We start from the raw sequence: 22719 nt of genomic DNA on the forward strand, positions 1-22719 counted from the left end.
GCCTGGGGCTAGGCAAGTTAGTCCTGACATTTAAGATGAGAGTGACCACCCTCACTCATCCCTGAATGGCATTACGTGAGCAATAAACCCCAACCACCCCTTGGATATAAACCTTTACCGGCTCAATCCGACTGGAGCGCCGTAATTACACACAAAACCTCCAGATGCCAAAATTTGGGTATAGGGTTACCACCCAGCATAGTAAATGGTTTCCTGGTATACAAGAAACCATTTGGCTTGTCACTCAGAGTAGAGTCACCCACAGGCAGAAGAAAGAGGAAAGAATGAATGAAAGGAAGACAAGAGGAAGTGTAAAGTCACAAGTAGGCAGAAGGACAAGGAAAGAATGAAGGAAAGAAAAACAGAAGAGGATGGAAGGAAAGAAGGATGGAGGGGAGGAAAGGGCAGACATCTGAGAGCAGCACTGCATCCAGTGAGTGGATGGTAAGCGCCCCCACCAACGTTCACACTTCCCATTTTCTACACCCAATTGTCATCCCCCATCCTCTCCACATACTCAAACCATCTCAATCAACATTCCAGTCCCATTCTTCCTCTCAACTGTTCCATCATAATCTAGCCACCCCAAGCCTTGCATTCAAAGACACATTACACATTCATGTAATCACCGTCATTTCTGTATATTTAAGCCAATGAATATCCTCTTCTGTGTCCAGATCTCACTCCCATACAGCATTACACTCCAAACACACTGCATACAAAGATCACTTAGTATGGAGGGAGAGCCCTTTCAATGTCAGGAGAGGCAACAGCTCCCTAAACTTCTTTCAACCACCCCTCACTCTAGCCACAGAGCTAGCACCAGCCCCACCTCTGGCACATAGCATGTCTCTCAAGTAACAAAGCTCTTCCACACATTCAAAAGACTCACCTGCAAGATCAATTTTTTCACGCCTGACAATTTCCATATGCAGTGTGTGTCCTCGACACACTGCACACACGAAATCAGCATTATCTCACAGTCAATCTATCTATCTACGCTGCTAGACACCACAATCCCACCAGGGGTGGTCATTTGTATCTGAGTTAGCTGTTTCACAGGGAGGGGCACTAATCCTATGCTAACCCACTTGCTGACATGTAGGGAACAGGTATGGGTTGGTTATATGGGTATCACCCAGCGTTGTAAATGATATCCTAGTTTACAGGAAACTATTTGGCTTTCAAAGTAAAGCCACCTGAAAAGGAAAGAAGAGAAATAAAAAGTAACAGGAAGGATGGGAGGAAATAGGAAGAGAGAGGGTAGACACAGAAAAAGTGACAAAGGTGAAGGAAATAGTAGACAGCACTACATCAACTGAGTGAATGATGGTCCCCATCACCTACCACCATTATCTCACAGTCTACCTCCAATACCACTGCATCTCTTTTATACCCTACCCACTATCACAAATACTGCACAATAAGGAATTACTTCCCATGCCCTTGTGGCAAACCATACATGGCAACTCTACCTCTTCTTGACAATACCACCACCAGATCTAGATACCATCACTTTAGTTTAATTTGCATTTACTCTCAATTCCCTGTACCCCATACCATCTCTCCACTTCCTAATTCTTTCCTCCACCTCTCCTTCATTCTCTGCAATCAATATCAAATCATCAGCATACAACAACTCCCACTGAAGTCCATTTCTGAAGGCATTTGAGAGGGTTTCATGCACCATGATGATAAGAGGCTCAAGATTAACCCTTAATGCATGCCAACATTCATGGAAAATTCACCACTCAAATCTCCATTCACTCTTACCTGGGTGTGAGCAACCACATACATAGCCACCACCACTCTAACCAGCCACTCCTCAATCCCAAGCTTTCTCATTGTCTATTTCACCACCTCCACTAGGACTCTGTCAACAGCCTTCACCAAATAAGCAAAAACAAAGTACATTTTTTTTTTACCTATATATTTTACCTGAAGCTGTTGAAAAATAAATATGGCATCCATTGTTCCTTTGTCTGGCATAAACCCAAACTGCATCTCAACAACATTCACTCGTCCTCTGATCATACCTTCCGAAACTCTCCATTGCCTTCATTATCTGGTCCAAAAGTTTTTTCCTTATTCCAGGGCATCAACCCTTCCCCTTGAACACATTTACAATCACACTCTTCAGCCAGTAATCTGAATACAACACACTCATATCAGATAATTTATATTTACTGTACTGTATCTATCCATGTACTCCATGACAATGGGTTTGATAAAAGGACCTTCAGGCAATTCTGTCCTGACCCAGTCAAAGAGTTAATAAAGGCATGATAAACCGACACAAATAACGTAAAATAAAAGCTCACCAAGTCAAACTTTACATAAATCAAAATTATTTGCTGTTAGACTCTGTCACGGTATACCATACCCTGTATATATTAAGGTAACTTCAAATATTTAGAATTACTGTATTTGCATACAGTACCAATATCATTCCATTGCATGTTTGCTTCAGTCTGCTTTATGCTTAATCTTTTGATCATTTTATAATCCAATGCATGAATTTGGAGTTATTTGGTAGGGCACATAGTCAGAAAGATTTTACAAAGCCAAACATTTTCCATCTTAGAAGTCAGTTAGGACTTTTCATTACTCAGAATCCCTTTTTAGTCCTGCTTAGCATGCTTTTACTGTAATATCCAAAAAAATGACAAAGACAAATAAGGAAACAGAAAAAAAGGTTAATAAAACAAAAAAACAATAAGGAATAATGTAGTGGTAGGTTGGGGCATTCACTATCCACTCACTCGATGTAATGCTGCTCTCAGGGGACTGCCCTTTCCCCTCTTCCTTCCTTCCTCTTCTGTCTTTCTTTCCTTCTTTCTTTTCTCTTCCTTCTGTCTCTGGGTGGCTCTACACTAAGTGACAGGCCAAATGGTTTCCTGTATACCAGGAAACCATCTACTATGCTGGGTGGTAACCATATAACCAAACTATGGCACCTGGTGGTTTGGTGGGTAATTATGGCACTACAACCAGACTGAGCCTTAGCAGATTTATATCCAATGGGTCACTGGGGTATATTGCTCATGTAATGCCACTCAGGGATGGGAGAGACTGGTCATTCATCTTAAATGTCAGGACCAACTTGCCTAGCCCCAGGCACCTACGCTCCTCATAGGGCAACACAGGATTAGATGATGTATGTATATACAAAGGAATAAATGGAGGGAGAAAGAGACAGGTTGAGAATCACAACTTATGAACTATACCCTCTCGTATCTCATATTTGTTCCTGAAGGCATATTAAGATTCAACATTCTCCTTTCCTTATCCTTCCTGCAAAAAAAATCTTGGAAGAAAATTATTATGATTTGTTTTTGCAGCATACAGAATCTTCCTGTACCTTGCTCTCCCTTAAAAAGTTAGCTATGAGGGAATACACCATATGGTTTGTTTATGAATCTGGCCCCTGATGCTAAAACAGTGAATGACAAGAAAGCCACAGAATGAAGAAAAGAATCATGTTAGAGAGGAAACTGAACAAGTTAAGGATGAAAGGGGTAAATTAAAAAAATATATATATATATATATATATATATATATATAAACAGATAAATACAGTGGTGAAGGAATTAAGAAATTATAAAAGAAATAAATAACAAAGAGAGGAGGGAAGGAAGGGAATGGAACAAGAAAAAGAAAGAAGGAAAAGAAGTGAAGAAATTGCAGCATACAAGAAGTTTCACATAAAGATGACAAATGAAAAACACATATATGACAGAAAATTTACACAACAGTGAAAAATCCAAATAAAGATGTTTCCTCAGCTAAGTAAAACTGTCTGACTACATGATGACTGTTTCTGACCCTTAAGTATGATGGATCTCTTTTAACCTAAATAACATCAATCTACTAATCTACAACCAGAATCCATCCAGGGTGATCATGATATGAATGCCTCAAAGTCCCTCTATCTCTCCTACATCCCAACAATTCAACAGCTTACTGGCGGTACTCTAGGTCCTTTGAGGATTGGTCAAGGCAGCGAGCATACTGGTTGAACTCCTCCAGGCAAGTCTTTTTGATGCTCCGGAAAAATTTCAGGGAACATGCCGTCACATCCTTCCCCTCCTGCAAGCACTTCCGTGGGTCCTGCTCCTCCTCACGGCATAGCATAAATTCCTGTGGGATGGGTTACTTCCATGATTATTTTCATGCTATGTTGGCTAGCAGATTAATCAGAGAGAGCAAACAATCCACCATCTCCATCCTGTGTATCCTCATACATGTGAAAAATCTGTTTGGTAATGCATTATTCTGGTTCATTACCAGACGAATTTTTCATTACCAAACTGGCCCACATTCGGTAATGAAAAATATCAAATGGTAACCCTGACTGGGGAGGGGGGAGGGGGGAGGAAGGAAGGGGTGAAGGGTCCGTTGTGTAACAGCTGTTCGGTGCCACGCGGCTATTTCAAATTACGGGTAGGAAAAAATTCGAATTTTGGGGGGATTTTTTTTCTTTTTTTTTTGGGGGGTCATTTTTGGGTTCCGAAGGTCCAGGCCCATAATGTCCGGTAAGTGGGGTGTCCTGAAAGTGGGCATCCGGAAAGTACAGGGATTACTGTATACACACACACACATATATATAAGTGTGTGTGTGTGTGTGTGTGTGTGTGTGTGTGTGTGTGTGTGTGTGTGTGTGTGTGTGTGTGTGGTAATCATAGGGGCATTTGTCTTAGTGTAATAGGAAAAGTGTATGGTAGGATACTTATTGACAGAGTTAGAGAAAGAACAGGAATTAGTTGGAGAAGAACAGGGAGGATTTAGGAAGGGAAGAGGTTGTGTAGATCAGATATTCATTCTTAGATTTTTAGTGGAAAAGTTTCTAGAGAAGGGAAAAAGTTGTATGCGGCATTCATGGATTTGGAGAAAGCATATGACAGGGTGGATAGACAAGGATTGTGGAAAGTAATAAGAATATGTGGAGCAGATGGAAAGTTGTTGAATGCTGTGAAGAGTATGTATGATGGTGCTAAGGCTGCAGTGCGTGTGGATGGTGAAATGAGTGAATTTTTCTCTTTGAAGGTTGGGTTGAAACAGGGATGTGTCATGTCTACATGGTTGTTCAATCTGTACATGGATGGGGTAATAAAAGAAGTACAAGGTAGGGCAGTGGATGTTGGAGTGGCCGTGGTGAGAGAGGGTAGTGTTTGGAAACTCCCTGTACTGTTGTTTGCAGATGATACGGTGTTGTTGAGTGAAGACGATGAGGAGCTGCAAGGCTTGGTGGATGAGTTTGAGACTGTAAGAAACGGAATTTAAAGGTGAATGTAGGGAAGAGTAGAGTGATGATCTCTGAGAGAGGCGAAGTCAGTGAATGTACAGTGAGGTTGGATGGTGAGGAAAAGGAAAAAGTGAGTGTGTTTAAGAACTTGGGGAGTGTGATGAGTAAGGATGGAAGTTTGAAGAGTGAAGTGCTTGAAAGGGTACAACAAGGAAGAAAGGTTGCTGGTTCCTTGAAAGCAGTGATAAGAAACAGGGAAGTAAGCATGGAAGTGAAAAAGTTACTACATGACAGTATTGTGATACCAACTCTAACATATGGAAGTGAAGCTTGGACGTTGTTGGAAGGACACAAGTCAAGAGTGAGAGCAGTAGAAATGAGGTATTTAAGAGGAGCCTGTGGAGTCACATGGAGAGACAGGCTGACAACTAAGGATATAAAGGAGCGTTGTGGTGTGGATGTGGATGTGATAGGAAGCGTTAGGAGAAACACACTGAGGTGGTTTGGCCATGTGGAGAGGATGGTGGGTGAGAGACTGATGAGGAGAGTGTATGTAGTGAGGTGGGGGGGAGAGGGAGGGGGAGGCCGAGGATGAGATGGAGGGATGGAGTAGTATATGAGCGAGGGGGGTGTTAGCTGGGAGCAGGGCAGTGAAATGGCAGGGGACAGGGCGACGTGGAGGGGATTGGTTTGTGGCCACCCTGTACAGGATTGAGGCGTCTGGCGATTAGATAGATAGATAGATAGACAGATATGTGTGTGTGTGTATATATATATATATATATATATATATATATAGGCTAGTACCTAGGCAATCAATCAATGTATATACAGGGTGTAATGCGACGTATGACAAAAACTTACATCAATGATCTCTCATGCAATTTTGAGTACAGTATATATATATATATATATATATATATATATATATATATATATATATATACTCAAAATTGCATGAGAGATCATTGATGTAAGTTTTTGTCATACGTCGCATTACACCCTGTTTATACATTGATTGATGTAATGCGACATTATGACAAAACTTACATCCATGATCTCTCATGCAATTTTGAGTATATATATATATACTGTATGTATATATATATATATATACTGTATATATATATATATATATATATATATATATATATATACTCAAAATTGCATGAAAGATCATTGATGTAAGTTTTTGTCATACGTCGCATTACACCCTGTATATACATTGATTGATTGCCTAGGTACTGGCCTATTGATAATGTCATCGCATAGCCAAAGGTTTGTAATTTCATCTCCTAATTAGTTTTTTACTCTACATTAAGTAGTTTGTTTGTTTTTTTGCAAATATTTGAAAACAGGGCAAAAATCGCCGATTACCCCTGGGTGGGAGAGAAAACGGCTGAGCCCCGAGCCCGGGGTTAAGGGGTTAATGATGTGGGTAGAAATACCACCACACCCCGCCTAATGATGGCCAAACCCCGGTTTGACAATGGGTTTTAATTTTTTTTTTTTTTACAATTTTGATGATGTTTCAGACAAAAATTGTGTGTTTACTGTAGGTTGACTTATAAAGAGTTTTTAAATTAATGTGTTTTAGCCATAGGTGGGGTGAATATTGTCATTTTGGGACACAGTTTACTAAGTTTGATTTTTTTCAGACATATTTGACAATTTTCAGATTTTATTTGTGGGTTTTAATGAGTTATTTACAGGTGTTAGGCTTAGGTTAGCTTCTTTTACAGCTGTTAGGACATTTAGATTGGGTTTAAACTTGTTTTTGGGCTCACTTGGGTGGGTTTTGGACTTGGTTGGGGGGGAAACATAAGGCTGAAAAACGCATCCCATTACACTACATGTTAAAACTACCCCGATAAACGATACCCCACCCAACAATGGGTTTTTACCTAACCAATTGCATCATTAAACTGGGGTATACCTGTACTTAGTTCAACTATCATACTCCTTGGACAACATGGCCCCCAAACTTATAAAACTCAATGTGTGTGTGTGTGTGTGTGTGTGTGTGTGTGTGTGTGTGTGTGTGTGTGTGTGTGTGTGTGTCTGTGTGTGTGTGTGTGTGTGTCTGTGTGTGTGTGTGTGTGTGTGCGCACATGTATGCGTGTGTGCTCCAGCTCAGAGGAGCAATGCAACAAAAGTCTGAAATGTTCCCACTAGCAGAAGTTTTAAAACAATGAACTGTAAAGTCCCATAAAGGAACATCTTCTAACACTGGTAGAGAAGACGGATCAGTACTTCTATCAGTCTACTGAAGTATTTGACTCAGTTTGAGATCTCTTTGCAAATCCCAACTATTCAGCTCTGACATTCGATAAGGAGGTGGAAACGGAATGTGTTTCGAGTGATCACACCTCGAAAATGAAACCTGGAAGTATGCCACTCAACTCTTTTTGGATATACAACCAAAAACAGCATCCATGCACCTCTTCAAGACCATTATTCATTCTTCTACAGTTTTCCATAACATACTGCTGCAAACTGGGATTTTCAGCTCAGGCAAATGTCACAGACCATAAAGAAGAAAGGCTTCCTTGTGCTGATGAGGAGATCTATCTATCTACCTATAGCCCGACGCCCTAATCCCGCAAAGGGTGGCCGCAGACAAAACGCCTCCAAGTCACTCTGTCACCCACCATTTGACTCCCCTCCCCCCAACTCACCCCCTCCTCCCTCATATACCTTTCAACTCCATCCCTCCACCTCATCCTTGGTCTACCCCTCCCTCCACCTCACCTACATACACCCTCTTAGTCAGTCTTTCATTCTCCATCCTCTCCACATGTCCAAACTACCTCAGTGTATTTCTCCTAATCTTTTCAACCACATCCACATCTACCCCACAACGTTCCTTCACTTCTTCATTCGTCAACCTGTCCCTCCACGTCACTCCACATGCTCCTCTCAAGTAACTCATTTCCACTGCTCTCACTCTTGACTTGTTCCCCTCTTGCAAGGTCCACGCCTCGCTTCCATACGTCAGGGTAGGGATCACAATACCATCATGCAGTGACTTCTTAACTTCCATACTCACCTCCCTATTTCTCATCACTGCTTTCAGTGTGCCAACAACCTTCCTTCCCTGCTGTACCCTTTCACGTACTTCATCTCCCAAAGTTCCATCCTTACTCATCACACTACCCAAGTACTTGAATGCACTCACATTCTCCATATCCTCACCATCCAACCTCACTGCACACTCTGTGACTTCATTCCTCTCAAACACCATAACTTTACTTTTGTTTACATTAACTCTCAGCTTCCTCCTCCTACACACTGTCCCAAATCCATTCACCAAACCTTGCAACTCCCATTCATCTTCACTCAACAATACTGTATCATCAGCAAACAGCAACACCGGAAGCTTCCAAATCTCACCCTCATTCATTAGGACCACCCCCATATCCACTGCCCTACCTTGTACCTCCTTTACAACCCCATCCATATATATATTAAACAGCCATGGAGACATTACACACCCCTGTTTCAGTCCCACATTGAGATCAAAGAACTCACTCAGCTCACCATCCACTCGCACCGTAGCCCTAGCTCCCTCGTACATACTCTTCACAGCACTCAACAATTTCCCCTCCACTCCATATATTCTTAATACCTTCCACATACCTTGCCTATCTATTCTGTCATAAGCTTTCTCCAAGTCCATGAAGGCAGCGTACACTTTCCTTCCCTTCTCTAGATACTTCTCCACTAAACATCTTAGAACAAATATCTGAGCTACACACCCTTTTCCCTTCCTAAATCCCCCTTGTTCTTCTCCAACTAGCTCCTCTGTCATATGCCTAACCCTATCAATGAGTATTCTACCAGTCACACTAAGAAGGCAAATACTGTACCCCTATGGTTACCACATACTTCTCTCTCCCCTTTTCCTTTGTACAGAGGAACAATTATACCTGATTTCCAGTCCTCTGGAACCCTTCCCTCTTCCCAAGCCAATCTACACAACTTCCATATCCACTCCACAAGAATCTCACCCCCATACCTAAGCATTTCACCACACACTCCATCAATTCCTGGGGCCTTTCCCAGCTTAATCTTCTTCATCGCTTCCACTACTTCCGACCTACTGATCTCTTCCTCGCTCTCTCATCTCTTCTTCTCCCAGCCATTCCCCAACCACTTATACTCACACTGCTCTCACTCTCTACATTCAACAAATCCTCAAAGTGCTCCTTCCATCTCCTCAATTTCTCTCTCTTCTCCACCAACAATCTATTATTCCTATCTTTCACTCCCCTACAATTTCCCCTTTCACACAGCCTTACTTTCTTTACCTCCTTCCAAAACAATTTCTTACTCTCCCTCCATTTCACACTCAGATTCCTCCCAAACTCTTCATCCACTTTCTTCTTACTCTCCTTCACCAGTCTCATAACCTCCCTTCTCCTGCTCACATATACCTCTCTCTTCTCTCTCTCATCTTCTCCCCTACCTCTACTCGCCAACCATTCACCATATGCCTTCTTCTTTTGTTCCACAGCTCGTTTCACCTCATCATTCCACCATGCTGTCCCTTGCACACCCTTGCATCTCCTCCTCACTCCACAAACCGCCTCACACACTGCACTTATCTCTTCCGTGAATATCTTACATACGTCTTCCACCCCTTCCATCTGCTCTAGGAGATGACTGTCTCAAATTTGACCTCATATAAATGAGACTACCACAGAAAAACAAGCTCACACTCCTCAGTGAATCTGTATACTGTACCTTGTGTATGAATTATGCATTTATGCAGCCACATTGTTTTATATTTTCTGTCTGTCTCATGATCATATACCAGCTACTGTACTTGTGATTTATGTTATAAATAAAGCTCTGATAGGAGTTTATTTTTTAAAGATATTTCTCATCAGTAAAAAATGGGATAAATGTGCACTTTACTTTTTGCAGGAGAAGGACCTTCCCAATTCAATTCACAGTCCTCCAGTTTGTCTTTTGTATACCAGTACTTCTGACAATTTTGTGGGTGGTAAATTACCTCTTCCTGCTGAAAAATTTCCCATTGTTATAATCAACAGGCTCCTTAAGTTGTAACTACAATTGCTTTGTTTCCAGCTTAGCAGAAGAAACTCACTCAATGTACTCAAAGGTGGATTTTGTTTCACAATTTCCCAAATGGAGGTTAGGTTTGGTTAGATCAAATCATTAGGTAGTTAAGCTAGGTTAGGTTGGATTTGGTTAAACATTTCCGCCATTACACTGATGAATTAAACAAATGTTGTCATAGAGGAACAGCTAAATACAACAGGGAAACAGATTTTGCATGAAACGTTTATTTACCAACCTAGAAACGATAAGGAAAATGTACTGGTAACAGACTATCACGAAGAACTGACTTGGTAAGGTGCTTCTACTGCCTCAAATAAAGCATATGTTTACCAAAAATGGTTAATATTAGCAATGCCACAACTGAAATTCAATTATTTTGAAGTGTTTTCTGATTATATCTCATCATTTACTAACACTTTTTTCTAAGACATTTCTGTCACATATGACCCCTGGGGTTAATAATGACCCCTACGAGGATTTTTTTTTTTGGGGGGGAGGGGGGATAATGAATGGAGGAAGGAAAAACAAAGGAAAAAAAATAAGTCCATGTGCCTAAAGGCATCCTCCATTCATAAAATACTTATAACAATTGGATTTAAAATCGAGAGGATTAAATGTATGTGGGAAGCAACTCCCAGGAAGTGAATTCCAGAGAGTAGTAGATCTGGGGATAAATGAATTTTGATAAGCAGAGGTTCTGCATTGTGGGGGAGAGAGTGTGAGTTCATGGACGTTTCCAGCTGCCAGAGTATGTCAGGAGAAAACGTGAAGGGGAGGCACAACTGAAGCCAGTTTGTTAGAGCACTTACAGTAAAAATACTGTACTGAAAAAATAGTGCTAAAGAAGCAACATCTCTACTCCAACTGCCTCAATGCAACCGCTCCACATCCACTCCACTGCGGTGAACAGTATTCGATCTGAGAACGCACATGACTTTTGTATATTGTGGCCATCTGCTCGTCAGTGAAGAACGCACGAAATCTGTACATAAGTCCCAGTTTTTTAGAAGCATTTTTAGCAAGGGATTTAACATAAGCTGTCCAGCTTAGGTTGGGGTTTAGAGTAACACCTAAGATATCAATTGTAGTAGATATGGGAATACTGACATCATTTAAAATTATGTAAGAGTCTGAAGGATTCTTTCTATTGGAGAAATTAATGTATTTAGTTTTCTGAGCATTAAATGGGACCAGATATTTTTTGTCCCCATTGATTAATTTTAGAAAGGTCCTGGTTCAGAGAAATTGCTGTGTTTATTTGGGAATTTATAATATCAAATTGTGTAAAGGTGATACTAAATGTGAAAGAACTATGAAGGGTCGAGTCATCAGCATAAGAGTGTATTAATTTGTGAGTGACAGATAGGAGGTCATTTGTATGAACGAAAAAGAGGGTTGGAGCCAAAACTAATCCCTGAGGTACACCAGCATTTATGGAATGAAACTGAGAACAAATTCCATCTACCATGACCCATATTTCTCTACTATGAAGGTAAGAAGAAATTAGTGAAACCAGTGATCCAAGGACAAAGTGTGACATCTTAGACAATAAGGCCTGGTGCCATACTCTGTCAAATGCTTTTGAAATATCAAGTGCTACTATGTGTGTTTCACCATGTTGGTCTATTGTTTTGTTAATCTGATGGGTAAGAAGGCAAAGAATATTTACAGCTGAACATTCCTGTCTAAATACATACTGCCGATCATTGATCAATTTATTGATTTCTAGACGTTTGACTATGTGTTTGTTAATTAGTCTCTCAAAAACTTTACCGAGAACCGAAGTTATTGCAACTGGTCTATAGTTTGATGGATCAGAAGTTGCCCCCTTTTAGGAACAGGATGGATATTTGCTTCTTTCCATGGGGCTGGAAAAATTGAGGTACAGATGCATAAGCAGAAAAATTTTGCTAATACAGGAGCCAACACTGAGGAGCAATTTTTAAGCACTACTCTATCTATCTATCTATCTATCTATAGCCCGACGCCCTAATCCCGCAAAGGGTGGCCGCAGACAAAACGCCTCCAAGTCACTCTGTCACCCACCATTTGACTCCCCTCCCCCCAACTCACCCCCCCTCCCTCATATACCTCTCAACTCCATCCCTCCACCTCATCCTCGGTCTACCCCTCCCTCTCCCTCCCTCCACCTCACCTACATACACCCTCTTAGTCAGTCTTTCATTCTCCATCCTCTCCACATGTCCAAACTACTGAAGGAATTTAATCTGGACCAGTGGCTCTGTCTGCTGATAGATTCTGTAATATGTCTTGTACGTATCTGGTGTGAATCATGAAAGGAGGTATTTGAGGAGAATCAAAATCAAGTACAGGAATAGTATGATTTTCTGAATTTAGGGCTGAGTTTGTTGAAAAAATGTCAACAAGAAGATCAGCTTTTCCACGTGGGTCACTTACTAGATTTCCATTGGGGGACTGTGACGGTGGAATGGAAGAGGTGGTAGTGAAGTTAGTTTTGAATGAATTAGGGGTTGACCAGAATATTTTGTTATCATTTGGATTGTTTAGTAGTGTGTTAGCTTGTCTATGTAGAAAGGTTGATTTTGAAAGATTGATAATAATTTTGGCATGGTTTCTGATATTTTTTTAATAATTAAAGGCTTCTTTGGTTTAGATCCTTGTATAAGTGTTATAGACTATTGATTTATGCTCTGTTACTCTAGCACAACTGTGGTCAAACCATTTAGGAGAATTACATCTTTTTCTGTAACTATGATGGGGAATGAATGTTTCCATGCTGACTTTAATGAAATCCTGTATGTGGCCCAATGTGGAAATGCATCATGGGAGAAAAAGGAGGTCCAAAGAACATCCATGAGAAAATTTTGAAGTCCCTCCCAGTCTGCCCTGTCGTATTGCCATTTAGTCATCACGACAGGTTCAGAGCAGGTGTGGTAGGTGTGAAACTTGTGGCTTGAATCAGACAATGATCCGAGGATCCGAGGGGGGACTTCACTTCGACATTATAATTATCTGAATTGGTTGTTAGAAACAAGTCAAATAGGTGCGGATTTTGTTTTCCGAAACAATACCAACTTTTCGACGGCCCTACCGGCAACGATACAGCATCAGAAACGTATTCTTTACAGCAGACAAATGCCAATGAAGGGCACAGATGGTGATTTATGTTCTCGTCTTGTATCACCAGACTTTAACATTCAGATACTTAGATGACTGTCAATAATTTATTACTGCTCATATGTTGCCATAAAAATAGTCACGGTCAGATGGACTCACATTATTCTCCCTCTCACACGTCTTTCCAAGGTGGAATGCTGCTGCTCTTAACGCCGGAGAGCTCAGATTAACCTCTTCCACCGTCAGTTCTTCCTCAGTGGGTAGTGTGAACTCTTTGGTGAACATCTCGAAGTTAAAATGTATCAACCCACACAGAATTACACTGATCCCGAACGGAAGACGGAAGTATGATCATTCGACAACATTTATTTTTCGACAACTTATTGTTTTAATACTGATGCAAACTGTGTAAGCATAGATACACTGTTAAGAAAATACTTTTCATATACCGAGACATAATAAAATATATTACTTGACTCAACCAATTAAGTTTGAATCACGCCAAAGTGGCGAAAATTTGCATAACTCGAACTTCTCAATCTCTGATCACAAAGGACGGGTATGAAAAGCAGTGGTTTACACGGGTTTTTTTCTCGAGGACGTCATTAGTTAATACGAAAAAAAAAAAAAATCACAAGCATGAATACGAAACTATCAAATCTTCATGACGTATGTCTATTAGACCTCTTTCTATCGATCAATACTGCACCATTAGCCTGTACCAGTCCATAGTTGGAAAGGACTTTTCAATATTCTCTGGGACACCTCAGGGTCCGTATTCTTGAAAACTTGTTTCCCGTGTTATGCAGCGTAGTCTGGGCTCCGACTTCTCGGGTTCAGATACGGTGCGGGCCCTGGGTTCTTTTTGTTCACGACCGGGTCAGAGCACACAGACAAGGAGGGGAAGTCCAAAAACCGACTGATCAAAGGCACACGCATATTAACAATAAGCTGAGTCACAATATATTACACACTACAGTCCGTGACCAAACCTAATTGATACAGAATATTAATAAAATGCCGGGTATAGTTACCGAGGGTATCACAACACCCCGAGGAGGACCCTGAGTCCCAGACAGAGCGCGACCTGACCCCGGGTGACAGGGACGCCCGAGCCACGCGCCTCTATGACCCGGAACTCGCCCGCCGCCACCATAGCAGAAAACGGAGACTGCCTTGCGGGCGAACTGACCCTCGACAGGATCGGGGTGGAGCTTCTCCTACAGCTCCAAGCAACACCCCTGCAAGGGCAAGTAGCCACGCCCTTTGTGAGATGGCCAGTAACCGCTCGGACCTTCAGGAGACGGCCAGTTGCCGCTCGGAAGGCTTACAAGAGATGGCCTGTAGCCTCTCTGCCCTTCAGGAGACGGCCGATAGCCGCTCCCCCTTAAGAGCCACGGCCTGTAGCCGGGCTCATGCAACAGCCGGTAGCCGCACCCTTAAAAGTCCACAACCTGTAGCTGGGCCACACGGCAGGAGATATCTGGTAGCCGTTCCTCGTCAGGTGCTGCTCTAACCCCCTGCAGGAACCAGTGATGGCCGATAGCTGCACTGGGGAGAGATGAATACATCCCCTCTCCTCCTGTAGTTGCCTCAGAGAACAGGACACAGGCAACGGCCAGTAGCCGCGCCCGTCGGCAAGAGATGACCGGAAGCTGCTCCTCGTCGGCATGTCGTTCTCTATACGGGGATAAGGCAACAGCCGGTAGCCGCACTTCACATGCTCCCCCATCAGGGAGTCAGGCCTGGGCGACAGCCGGTAGCCACACCTACTATGAAGGAATGGTCAGTAGCTGCTCTCATTTCGTAGCCCACGGTAACCCAGAGATGTCTGGTAGCCGCGCCTGGGAGGAGCACCAAAGCCCCTCGACCCCTGTGACTCCACTACAAGAAGATCCTCTGCCATCAGACCTGCCGACAGGCGGAGGCGCAGACGACCCTATTATCCACCACCAGAAAGGCAACCCGCAGGAGGAAAGCCTCGACCCCGAGGACCTGTGGAGAGGCCCTGTACTATCCCCAGGGTTGTTCTCCACCCAACGGACCCTACCTGATGGACTCCGATGAAGACCGACGCCACAGCCCACCCCTGATGGTGTCTCCGATGGCAGGAGACCGCAGCTGCTGGGCCCCCGAGGCCGCCCACAGGACCAACGGGCGAGGCCTCTCCCTATCCCAACGTAGACATTGGAAAAGTTACTAGAGAAGGGAAAGAAGCTGTATGCGGCCTTCATGGATTTGGAGAAAGCACATAACAGGGTGAATAGACAAATATTGTGGAAAGTAGTAAGAATATATGGAGTAGATGGGAAGTTGTTGAAGGCCGTGAAGAGTATGTATGAGGGTGCTAAGGCTGCAGTGCGTGTGGATAATGAACTGAGTGAATTTTACTATTTGAAGGTTGGATTGAAACAAGGGTGTGTCATGTCTCCATGGTTGTTCAATCTGTATATGGATGGGGTTAAAAAAGAGATACAGGGTAGACCAGTGGATATGGAGCAGCCCTAGTGAAAGAGGGCAGTGTTTGGAAACTACCCGTACTGTTGTTTGCAGATGATACTGTGTTATTAAGTGAAGATGAAGGGAAGCTGCAAGGCTTGGTGGATATGTTTGGGAGAGTGTGAGAGAAACATAATCTAAAGGTGAATATGGGGGAGAGTAAAGTTATGGTCTTCAAGAGAAGTGGTCAGTGAATGTACAGTGAGGCTGGAGGAGGAGGAAATTGAAAATGTGAGTACTTGGGCAGTGTGATGAGTAAGGATGGAAGGTTAGAGGGTGAAGTGCTTGAAAGAGTGCAACAGGGAAGGAAGGATGCTGGTTCCTTGAACGCAATAATAAGAAACAGGGAAGTGAGCATGGAAGTGAAAAAGCTACTACATGACTATTGTGATACCAACTCTAACACACGGAAGTGAAGCTTGGACCTTGCTGGAGGGACAGAAGTCAAGAGTGACAGCAGTGGAAATGGGGTATTTGGGAGGAGCATGTGAAGTCACATGGAGAAACAGACTGACAAATGAGGAAGTGAAGAATTATTGTGGTATGGATGTGGATGTGATAGGAAGCGTTAGGAGAAACATACTGAGGTGGTTTGAACATGTGGAGAGGATGGAGAGCAGGAGACTGACGAGAAAAGTGTATGTGAGTGCAGTGGAGGGGGAGGCCAAGGATGAGATGGAGGAATGGAGTGGAGAAGTATATAAGCAAAGGGAGTGCGAGCTGGGAGCAGGGCAATGAAATGGTGGGGGACAGGGCAACATGGAGGTGATTTGTTTGTGGCCACCCCTTACAGGATTAAGGCATCTGGCAATTGATAGATACAGTAGTTGGTAATTGTATTTAATTAACTGATAAGTTAATTGTAACAATTGTAATTGTGGAAGGGAAGGAAAGTGGTACTGGTAAGGTAACCTTGTGCCAAGCTGTCATTATGGGATTAATATACCCTGGGATCAATCCACCTAAGCCGTATTTTGACAGTTCTACTGACTTTGTCCCGAACACCTGTTCTTTCATGGGACCTGACCCAGCTCCTTGTCCCCCTTCGATTGGAAATGCCGAGGCCCAGGATCTCGTGGTGGAAGAGGTGTATGATCCAGAGCCCTTGCTCCTCCCTAATCTGTAGATTTTACCAATCACTGATGCCAGTGTCACCAGAGAACTCCTACTCAGGTTGCTTGGGAGAAGCTAGACCGAATAAAAAGGCACAGAGAAAGAAAGCTTGACACACTCATTCACACTTTTTCCGCTAGACACATATTCCTCATGGCTCACACATACACACTCTTCCCATCAGTGAACTATGTTAACAGAGACTGGGAGCTGAAGTCTTACGTCCCTGGTTGTGATAATTCAGAAGGCCGACACACAGCATTTAACATCGCATCTGCCTATGAGGAAACTGTCAATCGGTTCAGTATTCAAGGGAAAGTAAAGAAAGTTGTAGCTGATAATGCATATTAATGGTGAATGCATTTGACATTTCTTTAAGTTTCTACAAAGATCAGGAAGAAGAGGAGGCTGGAAATTCATGTGACCCCAACATCATTGATGAGTATATTTGCTTAGATGTTCTGACTTACCTTCCTCAAAGATTGGGATGTTTTGCACACAGGCTACTCAGCAACTGTGTGTGAGAGGTGGATTTACTCACTTAAATGTAAAATATTCACTATTCTCATCAGCACTTCAGAAAATTGCATCTTTGATCAGCTCAGTGAGGAAATCAACAGTAGCTGCTCTGTACCCCTTGATCTAAAGGGATTGTTCTCCAGACACAAAATGTGACAAGACAGAATTCACAGCTGAAAGTGGTGAAAATATTCTGTAGAACCCTGTAGAGGTGAATAATGCAATTGATCTTCTGTCCCAGAGACAGCAATGGAGTAAGAAAATCATGCCAGTGGAGATTTCTGCCTTAAAGGTGCTTGTGATTGTCCTCGAACCTTTTCACGAGGCCTTGGAAGTTATGGAGGGGCAGAAGAAGGTGACCATAACTGCTACTGGCCAGTGATTCAGGGACTTAAACCCTCACTGGAGAATCTAATTCATAATACCAAATTACAATACTGTGAACAACTGGCTGAAGTGCTATTGGCCTCTGTGAATATTAGATTGGATCCATACTTGGAAATGAGAGATGTTGAAGTGGCAGCATTTTTGGATCCTAGGTTCAAACTGGTCTGGCTTTCACTACAAGGGCAGAAGGACCAAGTGCTGGCATATGTCAAGGAAATGCTTGAAGAATTGGAGGTGGTTCACGAGGGGTCAACAATGAATAAAGAGTGTGACAAGGATGGTCTAACAGAAGGATTACCGGAATCAAAATGACCCAGACTGTTCTCATTTATACCAAGTGTTCACCAAAGCTCCAAAATCAACGGGGATCAGAGGGATGCACAGTGTCAATGAGCCTTTTGTTGAAGCAATATGTAGAGGAAGGAACTCTGCCATTTTCCAGTGATTCAATGCTATCCTGGAAAGAAGTGTCACAAGCTTTGAATCCACTGAAGAACCTTGCAAGAGAGGTAATTGGGTGTACTGCTACATCTGCTCCATCAGAGTGAGTTTTCAGCATTGCCGGAAATTATTTCACTGCAAACAGATCTCAACTTGGTGTCAATTCTTTCCACTCAATGTTATTAAGTGCAACAGTGAATTGTCTGAAAAACTACAGGCTCTTTAGTTACTGTCTGCAACTTGTACAAAAATGAAATCTTGATTTTTGTTTTCAAATTAGTTTGTGCCACTGTAAATAAAAAACAACCTTACAATGCCAAATTTGTATTTTTCTTAACCAAAACGATTTTTTTTTCCCAAATTCGAGGATTTGTAATTATAACTGCAATTATAATTTATTTTGTTTTGCAGTAATTGTAATTGTACTGTAACTGCTATTCCCAAATGTATTTGTATTAAATTTCTGAAGCATAATTGCATCAATCTGGCACCAGTCTACCAAGCTCTTGTCCATTGTTTGCATGCAGCACTGTATCATCTGCACACATCACATCTAAGATACTCCATCTTTCACCATTCATTACCAACATCATTCCTCTCTGCATCATTCACATTCTTCTCTATCTCTATCTATTGCCAGACGCCTCAATCCCGTTTGGGGTGGCCTCAAACAAATTGCCTACAAGTCGCCCTGTCCCCCGCCATTTCACTCCCCTGCTCCCAACTCACACCCCCCTCTCTCATATACCTCTCCACCCCATCTCTCCACCTCATCCTTGGCCTCCCCCTCCCTCTTTCCCCCTCCACCTCACTCACATACACTCTCTTCGTCAGTCTTTGACCCTTCATCCTCTCCACATGGCCAAACCACCTCAGTGTGTTCCTCATAACGCTTCCTATCACATCCACAACAACACCACAACGCTCCTTTATATCCTCATTCGTCAGCCTGTCTCTCCATGTGACTCCACAGGCTCCTCTTAAATAACTCACTTCCACGGCTCTCACTCTTGACTTGTGTCCTTCCAACAATGTCCAAGCTTCACTTCCGTACGTTAGAGTTGGTATCACAATACTGTCATGTAGTAACTTTTTCACTTCCATACTCACTTCCCTGTTTCTTATCACTGCTTTCAAAGAACACACATTCTTACCTCTCATAACTTGATCCAAATATACAGTATATTAAACAACCATGGGGACATCACAAAACCTTGTCTCATTTTTTTTTTTTTTTACTTAGAAGTTCGCCAACCCTTACACATGCTTCACTATTATTGTAAACACTCTTAACAGCACTTAAAAGCTTACCATCTACATCATACATATGCAAAACCTTCCATAATCCTGTCTACCATGTATGCTTTTTTCCAGATCCAGTAATGCCATAAATACAGTACCTTATAATCCTGCTCACAAGCCTTTTCCACTATGCCTCACTGAAAATATCTGATTCACACATCCTGTCACTCCTAAAGTCACCCTGTTTGTTATGGGACTTCTGATATGACCTTTACTTTATGATAATTCTTCCATATACCTTTGCTACAACACTCATGAACCTTATGCCACTATATTTGCACTCACTCTACTCACCTTTATTCTTGTACTGAGGTAAAATCACAGCCTTTCCATTCTGCTAGTACAGTTTAACTTATCCATACCTGCCACACCTTTTACAAACACTTCATTCTGTAATAACCGGAAATGAAACTTAACAAATTAATCACTGGTATGACCGAGATTCGATCTTAGGGCCCCGCGCTCCAAATGCGCGTACGTTACCACTAAGCAAAGGAGAGAACCCCCGCTTTTCCTTTAGGCAACGTGGGCTTTTACAGACCCCATTACATCACTCTTTTCTTCCCTTGGTGATTAATTTGGTGAATTTTAAACACATGGCAGTGTGGCATCGGAGACCACCACTGGGGACGCTGCGGACCACACCGGCCAGCTCATCCCTGGGATGTAAGGACTAGGATGCTGTCAGCTAACCATCATCATCACTGTCCTCCAAGCCTCACCTCACATCCCACACTGCTGCCCACCAATGTGATAACCAGAAATGAAACATAACAAATAAATCTCTAGTAAGACTGAGATTTGATCTCAGGCCCTCACACTTCAAATGCATGCACGTTACCACTGAGCTAAAGAAAGGATCCCCACTTTGTCTCTAGGCAACGCGGGCTTTTACAGACCCAATTACAATTTCATTCTCTCCACTACCCTTACCAGTAATCTCTGCATACACTTCACAAATGCCTGCTGCTTTCCCATTCTTGAGCCATTTCATGGCATTCTTCACTTCTGCCAATGTCACATTTCCTTATCTGCACACGCCAAAACTAGTCAAAACCAATCATGTTTATGACTGCTCTGCTCTCACCATTCCCATTTATCAGCCTTCCAAAATATTATTTCCATTTAGTTCTTATTTCACTTTCACTGGTTAGTACAGTATTTTTTCACTTTCACCCCTCACAGTTTCACACTTCTTTCCACTTTCACTTCTGCATTTTTGCTATTGTAAAACTGTTGAAATGACAATTACTCTGTCAAGCAAACAAATATTAACACACTGTTGCAACACAGTTGGTATTAAACAGTACTTTAATTATGACAATCAATGTTATTAGATTGTGAATGATATGCATGTTTTACAAAAACCAGTTTCTCAGTCCTCAATAATCATCTCCTGAATTACAGTGTATTTGTAAAATTAGTACAGTATATTCTATACTTACTTTACACCAGACCCCAAATCCTCTTGTGTACCCCCTGGGAGTTCCTGAACCACAGTTTGAGGACCCCTGGTCTACATGCAGGTTCTAGTGTCTATTTTTTATTACTCCTGTGTCTTCATGTTGATGTATATGAAACTTAGAACAGACAGAGGAGACAGGTTCAAATGGGGAGATGGTTTGGAGTGGGATATGAGAGAACAGGGCATAGAGGAGGAAGACACAACAGATAGATGACTATGAAGTAGATGCACAATTGGACTGGCCGACCCCAAAGAGAAAGAGGGCTATGAAGAAAACGATAAGAACTGAGAGGCTCAAAGAAGTGACGAACACTACACACCACACACTTTAACATCTTCAGCACTGTATAAAAACACTGTAATGCTGAACTTCCACATCACACACTTTGACATCTTCAACATTCTGCATAAACCAGTGCTAAACCTCCTTGTTTTTCAGTGATACCATAATGAACTGTCAATATCTGTATTCACTGAACACATATAACAGTCATCATCATCATCATCATCATCATCCAGACCTCCTTTTTCACCCTAGGGCAGGCTGAGGAGTAGCAACATCCAGACAGCCCAAGTCTCCCCAATTCAATAGGCCATGCTTCAATTCACTCATCATTCAAGCCCACGGAATCCTACCTTTATCTGATATGCCAAAAACTTTTACCACAGTCTGTAGCTTCATATAAACATATCTAGCAGAATCAATTTGAAAGCTGTCACATTAAAAAACGGTGCCAAATCCCTGACAGTGCGCTTCTTCTCACAACACTCATCTAGTCAGCTTGATCTCTTGTCAGTCCCCTAGCCTCACCAAATTCCATACCTCTCTTCCTCACTCACTTATCCACCATTTCCCTCTACCTTCTCCTTGGCCTACCTCACCTCCTCCCTCCTTCAAATTTGCTCAGATAAACCTTTTTCACATGTAATGGTACTGTACGTATCAGAGTATGGAAAACACATAAAATGCTTCTTTATACTTCAGTACTGCTGATTACATTTCTCAAAGAGTAAAATAATGTAATCACAAATGTTCATACTACAACCACTTCAGCCCAAGGATGTTTTATCAAACCTGAGCATATTCCTTTGGGACTAGCCAGAAATAAATGGAGAAGACACTCTTGGGTTGATGGTATTAATGGAGGTAGTCTCTAACCTCTTCAGCCTGGAAATGTTTCTCAAAAGCTGAACAGGGGAATCTGAGACTAACCACATTAAATAAAAAGGTTGTTACTGAGCTTATGGGAATAACTTTAGTCTAGAAGCACTTGCAAAACTGCAGCTGAGTTTTCTACATATGTTAAGACTTTAAATGCAGTAATGATTTCTTTACTGAAATTCACATTTAAATTCTATATACAGTAATAAATATGAATAATATTGCACTAACTTACTGAAAATACTTCAATGTATGTACAGTGAAACTTCATTATAACGGATTAACTCGGGGAAAAGATGGATGGCATATCCGACAGTTCATCATATATGTCGTTTGACAGGAACCCACTACAGTACACCAAACCTTGGGTCAGTATACTCTATAAGAAAAATGGTCTAG

General features: G+C 42.1%; 1 protein-coding gene across 1 annotated transcript in view; it reads right to left on the reverse strand.

The window, feature by feature from the left end:
• ND-19 (NADH dehydrogenase [ubiquinone] 1 alpha subcomplex subunit 8) overlaps window positions 1–13749 on the reverse strand; it is a 29611-nt gene extending 15862 nt beyond the window's left edge. The window contains exons 1-2 of the mRNA XM_080274390.1: window positions 13592–13749; window positions 3965–4140 (exon numbers count right to left, since the gene is read on the reverse strand). Of these exons, the coding sequence (XP_080130516.1) occupies window positions 3965–4140; window positions 13592–13717 (302 nt within the window). The 5' untranslated portion in view covers window positions 13718–13749. The remainder of the gene's footprint in view (window positions 1–3964; window positions 4141–13591) is intronic.
• Window positions 13750–22719: the final 8970 nt, after the last annotated feature.

The sequence above is a fragment of the Coenobita brevimanus genome, chromosome 57 (genome assembly GCF_032717465.1).
Source record: "Coenobita brevimanus isolate Jiangsu-jjx chromosome 57, ASM3271746v2, whole genome shotgun sequence".
Classification (NCBI taxonomy): Eukaryota; Metazoa; Arthropoda; class Malacostraca; order Decapoda; family Coenobitidae; genus Coenobita; species Coenobita brevimanus.